This window comes from Schistocerca nitens, chromosome 10, assembly GCF_023898315.1.
Source record: "Schistocerca nitens isolate TAMUIC-IGC-003100 chromosome 10, iqSchNite1.1, whole genome shotgun sequence".
Taxonomy (NCBI): domain Eukaryota; kingdom Metazoa; phylum Arthropoda; class Insecta; order Orthoptera; family Acrididae; genus Schistocerca; species Schistocerca nitens.
In genome coordinates, this window is record NC_064623.1 from 98870544 (window position 1) to 98883810 (window position 13267).

The following is a 13267-nucleotide window of genomic DNA, read 5'->3' on the forward strand; positions in this document are numbered from 1 at the left end:
GAAAAGCATTACTTTCAAAGTAAATTTCCTTTTACGTTATGTATGAGAATATGCAATGAATTTCTTAAATCACAGAGTGTTTGACTCTTGTTTAAAACTTAACATTTTGAGGAGCAGCTACTTAGAAGAATTTTGAGCCCAGTAGACCAGAAATTTATGTCATTATTTTAAATTTTACTGGCACATTTGTGTGATGTATCTTACAGTGTAACACACACACACACACACACACACACACACAAAGACCAATATAACATGTGAAAGTCTAGCTTCTCTTGTAGCTTATTAATCTTCAAGATTTAATTATAAGTGAAAGCTTAGCTTTTCTTTTAGTTATACTACATATATTAATTTAAACCATTAACTTTCCCTATTTCTGTGTTCACACTTCTTACCAGTGATGTGGTTATTGGCTGACTGCATCACATGTCCTATCCTCTGAATATCTGCTGTCATCAGCTGGCGAGATCATGTGACATGAACTATGATTGGCTTACAAAAGGGCATCACAGTCTCAGTTTAAATACTTTGGAAACCAATGTCTTTGTTTGGTGGAATTTGAATTTACATGTTTGTAATTACAAAAATATGCAGCATTTTGTAATACGAAAATATACAGAGCATGCAGCTTTACTGTATGGTTAAATGATGATGGCGTCCTCTTGGGTAAAATATTCCGGAGGTAAAATATTCCCCCATTCGGATCTCCAGGCAGGGACTACTCAGGAGGACATCGTTATCAGGAGAAAGAAAACTGCCGTTCTACGGATCGGAGCGTGGAATGTCAGATCCCTTAATCGGGCAGGTAGGTTAGAGAATTTAAAAAGGGAAATGGATAGGCTAAAGTTAGATATAGTAGGAATTAGTGAAGTTCGGTGGCAGGAGGAACAAGACTTTTGGTCAGGTGAATACAGGATTATAAATACAAAATCAAATAGGGGTAATGCAGGGGTAGGTTTAATAATGAATAAAAAATAGGAGTGTGGGTAAGCTACTACAAACAGCATAGTAAACGCATTATTGTGGCCAAGATAGACACGAAGTCCACGCCTGCTACAGTAGTACAAGTTTATATGCCAACTAGCTCTGCAGATGATGAAGAAATTGATGAAATGTATGATGAGATAAAAGAAATTATTCAGTTAGTGAAGGGAGACGAAAATTTAATAGTCATGGGTGACTGGAATTCGAGAGTAGGAAAAGGGAGAGAAGGAAACATAGTAGGTGAATATGGATTGGGAGTAAGAAATGAAAGAGGAAGCCATCTGGTAGAATTTTGCACAGAGCGTAACTTAATCATAGCTAACACTTGGTTCAAGAATCATGAAAGACGGTTGTATACATGGAAGAATCCTGGAGATACTAGAAGGTATCAGATACATTGTATAATGGTAAGACAGAGATTTAGGAACCAGGTTTTAAATTGTAAGACATTTCCAGGGGCAGATGTGGACTCAGACCGCAATCTATTGGTTATGAACTGTAGATTAAAACTGAAGAAACTGCAAAAAGGTGGGAATTTAAGGAGATGGGACCTGGATAAACTGACTAAACCAGAGGTTGTACAGAGTTTCAGGGAGAGCATAAGGGAACAATTGACAGGAATGGGGGAAAGAAGTACAGTAGAAGAATACTGGGTAGCTTTGAGGTATGAAGTAGTGAAGGCAGCAGAGGACCAAATAGGTAAAAAGATGAGGGCTAGTAGAAATCCTTGGGTAACAGAAGATATATTGAATTTAATTGATGAAAGGAGAAAATATAAAACTGCAGTAAATGAAGCAGGCAAAAAGGAATACAAACGTCTCAAAAATGAGATCGACAGGAAGTGCAAAATGGCTAAGCAGGGATGGATAGAGGATGAATGTAAGGATGTAGAGGCTTATCTCACTAGGTGTAAGATAGATACTACCTACAGGAAAATCAAAGGACCTTTGGAGAAAAGAGAACCACTTGTATGAATATCAAGAGCTCAGATGGAAACCCAGTTCTAAGCAAAGAAGGGAAAGCAGAAAGGTGGAAGGAGTATATAGAGGGTCTATACGAGGGCGATGTACTTGATGACAATATTATGGAAATGGAAGACGATGTAGAGGAAGATGAAATGGGAGATACGATACGGCGTGAAGAGTTTGACAGAGCACTGAAAGACCTGAGTCGAAACAAGGCCCCGGGAGTAGATAACATTCCATTAGAACTACTGACAGCCTTGGGAGAGCCAGTCCTGACAAAACTCTACCATCTGGTGAGCAAGATGTATGAGACAGAATATAATAATTCCAATCCCAAAGAAAGCAGGTGTTGAAAGATGTGAAAATTACCGAACTATCAGTTTAATAAGTCACAACTACAAAATACTAACGCGAATTCTTTACAGACGAATGGAAAAACTGGTAGAAGCCGGCCTCGGGGGAGATCAGTTTGGATTCCGTAGAAACGTTGGAACACGTGAGGCAATACTAACCTTATGACTTATCTTAGAAGAAAGATTAAGGAAAGGCAAACCTATGTTTCTACCATTTGTAGACTTAGAGAAAGCTTTTGACAATGTTGACTGGAATACTCTGTTTCAAATTCTAAAGGTGGCAGGAGTAAAATACAGGGAGCGAAAGGCTATTTACAATTTGTACAGAAACCAGATGGCAGTTATACGAGTTGAGGGGCACGAAAGGGAAGCAGTGGTTGGGAAGGGAGTGGGACAGGGTTGTAGCCTATCCCCGATGTTATTCAACCTGTATATTGAGCAAGCAGTGAAGGAAAGAAAAGAAAAATTTGGAGTAGGTATTAAAATCCATGGAGAAGAAATAAGAACTTTGAAGTTTGCCGATGACATTGTAATACTGTCAGAGACAGCAAAGGACATGGAAGACCAGTTGAAAGGAATGGACGGTGTCTTGAAAGGAGGATATAAGATGAATATCAACAAAAGCAAAACGAGGATAATGGAATGTAGTTGAATTAAGTCGGGTGATGCTGAGGGAATTAGATTAGGAAATGAGACACTTAAAGTAGTAAAGAAGTTTTGCTATTTGGGGAGAAAAATAACTGATGATGGTCGAAGTAGAGAAGATATAAAATGTAGACTGGCAATGGCAAGAAAAGCTTTTCTGAAGAAGAGAAATTTGTTAACATCGAGTATAGATTTAAGAGTCAGGAAGTAGTTTCTGAAAGTATTTGTATGGAGTGTAGCCATGTATGGAAGTGAAACATGGACGATAAATAGTTTGGACAAGAAGAGAATAGAAGCTTTCGAAATGTGGTACTACAGAAGAATGCTAAAGATTAGATGGGTAGATCACATAACTAATGAGGAGGTGTTGAATAGAATTGGGGAGAAGAGGAGTTTGTGGCACAACTTGACTAGAAGAAGAGACCGGTTGGTAGGACATGTTCTGAGACATCAAGGGATCACAAATTTAGCATTGGAGGGCAGCGTGGAGGGTAAAAATTGTAGAGGGAGACCAAGAGATGAATACACTAAGCAGATTCAGAAGGATGTAGGTTGCAGTAGGTACTGGAAGATGAAGAAGCTCGCACAGGATAGGGTAGCATGGAGAGCTGCATCAAACCAGTCTCAGGACTGAAGACCACAACAACAACAACAACAACAACAGTGCATGTTTTTTTCCCTCAAGTCGCAGTGGTAAGTTCTACGCGGCTGATGTATAAAATGTTAACCATTCAAAGGTTTGATAACTTTTACAGCTCTGTTGGGAAGTGTAGTGTCACTTAACACAAAAAAGTGCATTTTCACCTGGGAACAAGTGTATTTTTTTAACTGGGAAGTCCTGGAAAAATCCGGGAATTTTTTTTTCCTTGTCAACGTATACACCCTAATAATGTTTCAAAACACCATCAAAGTAGATATTAAAGTTTTTATATTTACTTTCAACCTGCCCCAACAGTTGTACATGTGAGTACACAGCTTCCAGAATTTTGGGAGTCATACCAGTTCTGTATTGAATCTGCCCGATGGTTTAACGGCCCAGGCTGGTGTGCCGGCCAACCTGGATGTTTTTAGGCAGTTTCCCACAACTGACTAGGTGAATACTGAGTTGGTACCCATGTCCCACCTCAGTTACACGATTTACAAACATTTCAAACCTGTTCTCCCACTTCCACATGGGATAACTTAAGGTCCAGACAGAAGAGGCACATATATATATCTCCCGAGAGGGAGGGAAGAGGGTGGGGATGAGAAGGGCATTTGGTCACCCTCTACCCCTCTAACACTGCCAAATTCAGACTTGAATGCCTATTCTGTGAAGATAAGGGGTAACGCCAGAAAAAAATGAAGAAGAAAGATGAACATTCATTTTCACTGTCTGCACAATGATTGTTAGCTTTTATATAATAAACTCACACTTACAGTAACACAGACTAGTAAACTCATAATGTCTACAATGAGTCTAAGTTACACGAACAAGCGGCATTATTGCTTGTTCCATACTCCGTAAGTGTTCAGTTAAAACCTCACACGAGTGATTGAATGTGCAGCGACTGACTGTCTAAATCTTACTCTGTGACAGTACCATCAGCAGTGACTTTAAGCAGTAGATTATGCTAAATGCTGACTGACATGGAACTTTGTACACTACAATGAAGGCTAAAAATAGACTGACTGTATACATCTAACCATAAAGTATTGGAACAGGCTGACTTTGTTTTTGTGTGCAGCCCCTCTTTAAAGACCAACAAGAAGCAAGAAATAGTGAAAGCCTACAGATTCAAAAGAAAATCAAATAGGTACATCATTGGCCACTCTTTCTACAAATTATTTGCATATCTAGACTGAGTGATTACAAAGGTCTGTTATCTATCTACATGGCAAATAGCACTGTTTGTTACAGTGCTGTGTGACATGTAATGATGCACGATGAACAGGACTCAGTATTTATAAATGTAGGTAACTATTTGTAATTAAGTAAATACCAGGCTACTAATAGAAGATAAACAGCAACTACACCTGAGACAGCACTTTGTTCTTCACCAAATGGGGCCATTTCTTTCAGTTTCTTGTCAAAGTTTTGTGACTGTTTTTCCTTTTTTCTAAAAAATGTTTGAGTATTGCAACCTTCACATCTGATAAATTGTTGCAGTAACTTGTTTGGTTAATAGGACCAGGTACACCATCTATCAAGTAGATTAACCAGTAGTGAACCATTGTTTTGATTGTTGCTTCCTTTTCGGGGATTATTAATGACTACCGATTTCATCAACTTTGGAAACTTAATGTGTGTGACCCTTGTTGAAATGTCACACCATTTTGAAGACTCGTTCGACGGGAAACTTGAGATTTTTACAATGATATTCCCTTTTTGTTTAAATGTCATATATTTATTTTTAAAACCTAATTATTTTCAGTTGTTGAAACAGATGCTGTCAGTATGTATGTATGCGAACTCCACATATAATTCAAATTACTTTTTTCTGTGCAGTGAATACTTTTTGCTTAATTGATGAGTTAACCCAGCGTATTATCCTGCATTACTGCAGTGAATGAAAATGTGTGAAACATGTTAACTTGGTGATAACCTGTCTCTCTAAAGATGCCAATTATTCATTTGACAAAGGTAGCTGAACGTAAATATTGTACCAGGTTTACTACATGGCTTTTTTTCCAATTTAGATTTTCATCACACCCAAGAACTTTGTACTCAGTTTCTTATTTTTTGTTGGTACATTCATAGTACATGGGTAGTTTTGACTGTGCAAAACTAGGTCAGCTGTGTTTTTTCAAAGTTGAAAGCTAATCCATTTGTACAAAACTGGTTCATAATTTTAACAAAAACATAATTTACTTTGGATGCATCTTTGGTGAACTTGACAATAAAGCTTGCATTTTTTTCAAAAGGGACTAATTTTACCTTCTGATTGAAATACAATGATGGATCATTAACACAGAGCAGGAACAGCAATCGGCCCATGTGTGAACCCTGTGGAAAGTCCATTGTGGTTTCTCCTCATGTAGCTGTTATGATGTCTTTGTTTTTATTACTCACAAATCCAATTGTAACTTCCTGCATCCTATAAAACTGTTCAGGCTTTTGTGGCCATTTCTTGATGTATTGCATGTTGACTTTCATCATGGCCAACATTTGTTTAATGATTTTTTTGATATTTTGTCACTTTGAATGACTGGCATTATCAAATATTCACCTCGTGTTGCCATGCGAGACTGACCACACAATAAAATTCTCTGGCATGCAGGCTCTCACTATGAAGAAGAATTACCGTGCCTGCTTGTTCAGGGAAGCTAGGGAAATTCATTAGCATGACAATAGTTTTAACAAGAAAGAAGGAAGCCTCAAGGCAAACAGATCCTAGATTCCTGTGCTGCAATGGTGTCGGTGCAACAGGTAGAACTCTGGTCGCGGCCTCGATACCAGCCTGCCACCAGCAATGAAAAATTCCTCCATCCTGTTACTTAAGTACGAACTAAACCAATTGTGTGCAGAACAGGTATCCCATAAAAGCTGCATTTTTATAATAGACTAACGGCTCCAGTAAATGGCTTTTGATAAGTAACAGAAGATCCCAGCTGGTGACATTTTGTCATGTATTTCATGACGGTCTAAAGAGCTTCCTCAGTAGAGCAACCCTTTTGAAATCTGAACTGTGATTAACTAAGTATCCCCCTACTACTCATCTATCCTGTGTCATTTTCCTTCCAAGACAGCGGAGTCCCCTATTTCAGCATTGACAGGACACTATTAATTAACTGTCCTCTTCTGAAGTAAGTATCAGATAGTAAAAATTATTAAATTTTTGAGTTATTTGTTACAGGTTTCCCTCATGGCCACATTTATAAAGCTCCTGACTAATGCCATGAGGAACGGCAAGGACTTTGAGTTGGCGCAGGCGCACTTCGCGCTCTTCCTGAAGCACCACGGTGACCGCGCAGCGTCTGAGCCGCAGCTACGCGCCCTGTTGCCGACTGCGGCGGAGGCGCAGGCGGCGGGCTGGCAGCGGCTGCAGGACCGCCTCATGGCGTGCCTCGCCATTGTCTCATTCTTCAGGACTTCGTAGACTGTGTGAGGAGCTGTGTGCTGAACTTTAGACTGTGCACGCAAAGAGCTAGAGACTGTGTTTAAAGTGGTGTGCCTTCAGAGACACTCTTCACTGTCCCTTCAGTTGGATTGTACTGGTGTGTAACAGTTTGTAACAAGTTGTGATGATGTGGACCCCAGTTGGACCATTGTGTTTGTTTTGAATACCGTATTTGGTATTTAACTGAATATTGCCTAATGCTTGGTCGCATTATAAGTGGCAGGGATGTAGGTAAGGTTAGGGGGTCAGAAGAGGGACATTACTAAACTTCTCTGCTTTTACTACTGAAAGCTGATTTGTATTTATATTGAACTCCAGGTACGAATGTCAGCAACATAGGAAAAGAAAGATCGCTACTTACTGTGAAGAAGACATGATAAGTTGCAGACAGGCACAATTAAAAGACACTCACATATCGCTTTTGGCCACAGCCTTCGTCAATTAAAGACACACACACACACACACACACACACACACAGAGAGAGAGAGAGAGAGAGAGAGAGAGAGAGAGAGAGAGAGAGAGAGACAAGCAAGCATACCTCACACATGACCACCAACTCCAGCATTCCTTCCCGAGGTGATGGAATCGGTGGTCATGCACGTGTGAGGTGTGCTTGCTTATGTGTTTGAATGCTGCACGTGTGTGTCTCTTCTACTGACAAATGCTGTGGCCGAAAGCTATATGTGAGTGTCTTTTAATTGTGCCTGTCTGCAACTTGACGCGTCTTCTTTATGGTAAGTAGCACTACTCTGTCTTTTCCTATATTGTTGTATTTGTACTGATACGACACAGTTCATAACAAGTTGTGATGTTCAACATTACTGGATTGTTGAGTTGGATTTCAAGTGTTTGGCATTTAAAGTAATACTGGCAATTGCTCAGGTTTCCTTGTATCTGTCAAGGAGGATGGGAGGGGAGGGGGCGGGAATTTCTAGAAGAGGAAGGAAGTTTGCTTAACTTCTCTGGTATCGTTGCTGAAAGCTGACGCTGTATCTGTAGCCATTTGTAAATGACATTCTGTGAATGGGGCACATGTTGTGCAATGACACAGCTTACAAATTAAACTTGAGTGACGAAGGGAGATCTTTTGAAGAAGCTCAACCTTTTAAAATAGAGAAATGATATTTGAAAGTCCTGAGTGGAATACCAACAATGGACAAAATTAGTGTGACCACTTACGATATAGTTGTGACATTAAACAGGAACAAAAACAAAACTGAAAATGTTGCGGAACTTTCATACATTATTCTCATCAGGGCTAACAACAACAGTGAAAACACACACATACACTCAGAGAGAGAGAGAGAGAGAGAGAAAATGGGTGGGGGGTAGACGCACGCAGTCGATTGTTCTGGCTGACTACATTGTCAAGTTCTCAAGCACTGAAGCTCTAATGGGACAGAATATCACCTGACAAAAGGGAACTGAAGACCAATCCCTGGTGGCAGCATTGTCGTATTTATGGCCAAGAAAGAGGGAAGGAGGCTGTAATGGCATAAATTCCTGGTATTCTTATAAGTGGAACACTATATATCTATATACCATTGCCACGCATACCTCAACGCTTACCTTCACTTTTGTTTGCAAAAGTTCTGTCAGACTGTCACTGTGACAACATTTGTTCATAGTGTAATGTGAATGAACACATGTGTTGTCTCAATAAACCATGGACCTCTTTATTTCTGATGCTTCATTTTTTCATGAACATCTAACATAGTACTGCCTTTTTTGAAACTGTGTAGTTTTTGTGCATGATGACTCATTTATTCTGGCCGTAAACTAAATCTCACTGACAGAACACTTTTTTGTATTCCTTTCTATCCTTGTTCTGTGAGATAAAAGCTGTGAAGATATTGCAAAGTTAGTATTTCATTTTGTTGTTTGCTGAAATTGGTGCATAATAACACAGTTTTACACATCTTCTTCTTATTATTGTCTTTTTGCACTATGGAGTTGGCATTGTTTTTCATGGGTTGAGGCAGTGTTAGCAACAATTGGTACCTGGATGACCTTCCTGATGCCACCCCTCCCCCATCTGTCCACATCTGTTGTAAGTCTCACTTGCAAGTGCGAGGATGTTTTACAATTGTTTGCATAGCCTGTATCTGGGGCAGGACATGGGTACCAACCCATTATTTGTTGGTTGTGGCAAACTGCCTAAAAACAACATCCAGGCTGGCTCACTTTCCAGCTCTCGTCGTCAGTTCACGAGGGGCATCTAGTCCGGAGAAGGCTTGCCTCCCTGAGTCTCGGGAGCAGCATTTTAACACACTGGGCAATCCATGTGATTTAACACAGTTATACTCATCATTTGTGTGATATTTATTGTGTGCACTTTCTCTCTTCTTTCTTCAGGCAGATTCCAGAATGCCAATTGCTTAACCTTGTGTCCTCCTACCATAATTCACCATCTAATGTATCAACATTGATATTTTGCTTGCCAGTTTCATTACCTTTTCCATGTTCACAGTTACTTCTTCTCATTGCTTATAAATTAGTTTTGTTAACACTAAGCTGTCTTGGATGCCTGCAGAAGCATTTTCCCTTGTAAACATATATAAGAAAACAAAGCCTGTTGACTGCTGAAGACTTCAACTCTCTGGAGGCATTCACATTTGCTTGTGGCATTATTTATATTCCTTTAAACTATATCACCAAGTAGTAGAACTGTGCTTTGTACCTCTTCTGTGGTTTGTGTGTTGAATGAGTTAGCTCAGTTCACTTTGTGCGAAGAAAGATTATCTCGGTGCAAGTATTACAGTCCTTTATGTCTCATTACTAATATGTTGTTTTCAGTGAAAGACTAGGTTGGACAATCCGATTCTTGTTTGTAATTACGTGAATATTTCTGTCTTCTCTTCCAGATGCTAGAGAAAAGAAGGTATGTCAATCTGCATTTCAAATTGTACTGACATTTTGTCTTTTGGCCTGTAATTGGATACCCAGTGCTGTTAAGCAATAATGGACTTGAAGCAGTACCAGTGATGCAACTGAATTGCAGTGGCAGATTTACTGCAGTGTGTAGTCTTCATTACTTGCTGAGTAGATTGCTTGATTTACATTTTAAAAATTACCAACCTGTGCACTCTAGGTAATGGTGTAGCTATTTCAGTTGAGCAATACAGTATACTGTCTCACTGTCGAGGCAATGGTTATGAAGTCATTCTATCGTGACAGAAGTATTTTTTCCCATTTAATTGTGTGTTCAATACTTGTGACTATCAAAAGATTTGGAGTCCACTGATGATGAGCTGGTGGTTTTGCCCATAGCAAAAGAATGAGAGGATTAAATGCTGGCAGTGGTAGTTGGTAGTGACAAGAGGGGAAATGAGTGTGAATAAACTAATGAGATTTGAAGATGCATACAGAAACTTTCTTCCATGCTTTTTTCATTATGGCTGTAGTTGCAAACTTGCTGTAATAATTGCACTGTGCAAGATGTGTTCTTTACTCAACAGTTAATTTTGTTTTGGATGGGTTCTCAAAAGGGGTGAATATGAGATGTCTGTCATCCTTATGTATTTATTTTTCTTCATATCGAAGGGCCATTAAATTCATTATGCATGACAAGAGTACTTTTTAATTTGTAGTAACTAAGGATTTCATTCGTATAGATTTTTCTTTACACACACTTTAAGAGGATACTGCAATTCATGCTTGCTAATGAATGGAACTGGAACTGGAACTGGTGCACTGTTGCAGAACTGTCAGGCAGTGTAGGTATTTAATATTTTATGTGAGTGATGTCTTCCATCTTGTGTTGTATTTTGTACACCAATGTATCTGTAAATGAAATTTATATATAAAAACAAATTTTGTTAATATTTATCGTGTGATCATTTCTTCATGAAATTACAGGCTGTGAAGTGGTTTCACATAGCATATGTCACCATTACAGTCTGCTTTCATTATCCTGAAACTCAGTTAAATTCCTTGACACATAACGAGCATTGTTACAGGTAAAGAGATGGATTAGTAAAAGTTTGTATGATGCACAACAATCAGGTAAGACAAAGGAAGAATATAAAAGACTAATATTTTAGGAATATGTGTCATCTTGAGTTTGCTATAACTAGAAACATCTACTTACAGCAGAAGATGCAGTATATGTGTGTGTATATATAACCAAGAATAATGGAGAAATACACACTAAGAAAAAGTAGAAGCAAGCAACACACCAAGAAGGAATTATCCATATGGGATGGAAATCTGTAGATGTGATTACATGCACAGACAAATAAATGATTATAATTGCAGAAAAAATGTACGATTTGTTCAAGAGAAAGGTCTTCACAAATTTAGCAAGTCTATAATGTGTAGATACACTTCTGGTGGCTCTTGTGGAAGCAATTATTCTGCTTGGCTTTGATTGATGGAGTCGTTGGCTGTCCTGTTGGATATCATGCCAAGTTTGTTCCAAATGTTGCCTTAGATTGTCAAAATCCTGAGGTGATGGGAGAGCCCTGCCCGTAATGCTCCAAACAGTTCCACACAGTAAATGGAATGACACCATTGATAAATATAGACTTCGATCAGAAATCGATAGCTAAGGTAGAATATTCAAAATTTCTATATGTATGCATTGATGAGGGGTTGAACTGGAAAAAAACACACTGAGGATCTGCTGAAACGTTTGAGTTCAGCTACTTATGCTATTAGGGCCATTGCAAATTTTGGCATTATACATCTCAGTAAATTAGCTTAACACGCCTATTTTGATTCTCATCATTGAGTAAAAGTGTGTTCATTGCACAAAAGCATGTAATCAGAATAATTGCTGGAGCTCATCCAAGATCATCCTGCAGACACTTATTTAAAGAGCTAGGGATCTTCACTGTAGCCATATATATAAAAACAAAGATGATGTGACTTACGAAACGAAAGCGCTGGCAGGTCGATAGACACACAAACATACACACAAAATTCAAGCTTTCGCAACAAACTGTAGGATATCATGCCAAGTTTGTTCCAAATGTTGCCTTAGATTGTCAAAATCCTGAGGTGATGGGAGAGCCCGTCACATCATCTTTGTTTTTAGATATATTTTTCCCACGTGGAAAATATATATATATATATATATATATATATATATATATATATATATATATATAGGGAAACATTCCACGTAGGAAAAATATCTAAAAACAAAGATGATGTGACTTACCAAATGAAAGTGCTGGCAGGTCGACAGACACACAAACGAACACAAACATACACACAAAATTCAAGCTTTCGCAACAAACTGTTGCCTCATCAGGAAAAGGGAAGGAGAGGGAAAGACGAAAGGATGTGGGTTTTAAGGGAGAGGGTAAGGAGTCATTCCAATCCCGGGAGCGGAAAGACTTACCTTATGGGGAAAAAAGGACGGGTATACACTCGCGCACCTGTTACCTCATCAGAAAAGAGGGAAGGAGAGGGAAAGACGAAAGGATGTGGGTTTTAAGGGAGAGGGTAAGGAGTCATTCCAATCCCGGGAGCGGAAAGACTTACTTTAGGGGGAAAAAAGGACGGGTATACACTCGCGCACACACATACATATCCATCCACACATTCCATTGGTGTCTGTATATGGACCTGAAGACTTGCCCGTATCAAGCGATTTGAGTTGTTTTGCAACCCCTAAGGTATCTACTTCTAGCAGCTGTTCGTGTTTCAAATTCTGGAATATTCCATTCATCTTCCCTGGTGAAGGAATTTCGGAAAACTGCGTTCAATAACTCCGCTTTAGCGGCACAGTCGTCGGTAACAGTACCATCGGCACTGCGCAGCGAAGGTACTGACTGCGTCTTGCCGCTTGTGTACTTTACATACGACCAGAATTTCTTCGGATTTTCTACCAAATTTCGAGACAATGTTTCGTTGTGGAACCTATTAAAGGCATCTCGCATTGAAGTCCGTGCCAAATTTCGCACGTCTGTAAATTTTAGCCAATCTTCGGGATTTCGCGTTCTTCTGAACTTCGCATGCTTTTTCCGTTGCCTCTGCAACAGCATTTGGACCTGTTTTGTGTACCATTGGGGATCAGTTCCATCTCTTACCAATTTATGAGGTATGAATCTCTCAATTGCTGTTGCTACTGTATCTTTGAATTTGAGCCACATCTCGTCTACATTTGCATAGTCAGTTCGGAAGGAATGGAGATTGTCTCTTAGGAAGGCTTCTAGTGACAGTTTATCCGCTTTTTTAAACAAAATTATTTTGCGTTTGTTTCTGGTGGAT

At 39.2% G+C, this 13267-nt stretch overlaps 1 protein-coding gene across 1 annotated transcript in view; it reads left to right on the forward strand.

Moving 5' to 3' along the window:
* Positions 1–10872, forward strand: part of LOC126210665 (WD repeat-containing protein 36) — a 96195-nt gene extending 85323 nt beyond the window's left edge. The window contains exon 13 of the mRNA XM_049939995.1: positions 6784–10872. Within this exon, the coding sequence (XP_049795952.1) occupies positions 6784–7026 (243 nt within the window). The 3' untranslated portion in view covers positions 7027–10872. The remainder of the gene's footprint in view (positions 1–6783) is intronic.
* Positions 10873–13267: the final 2395 nt, after the last annotated feature.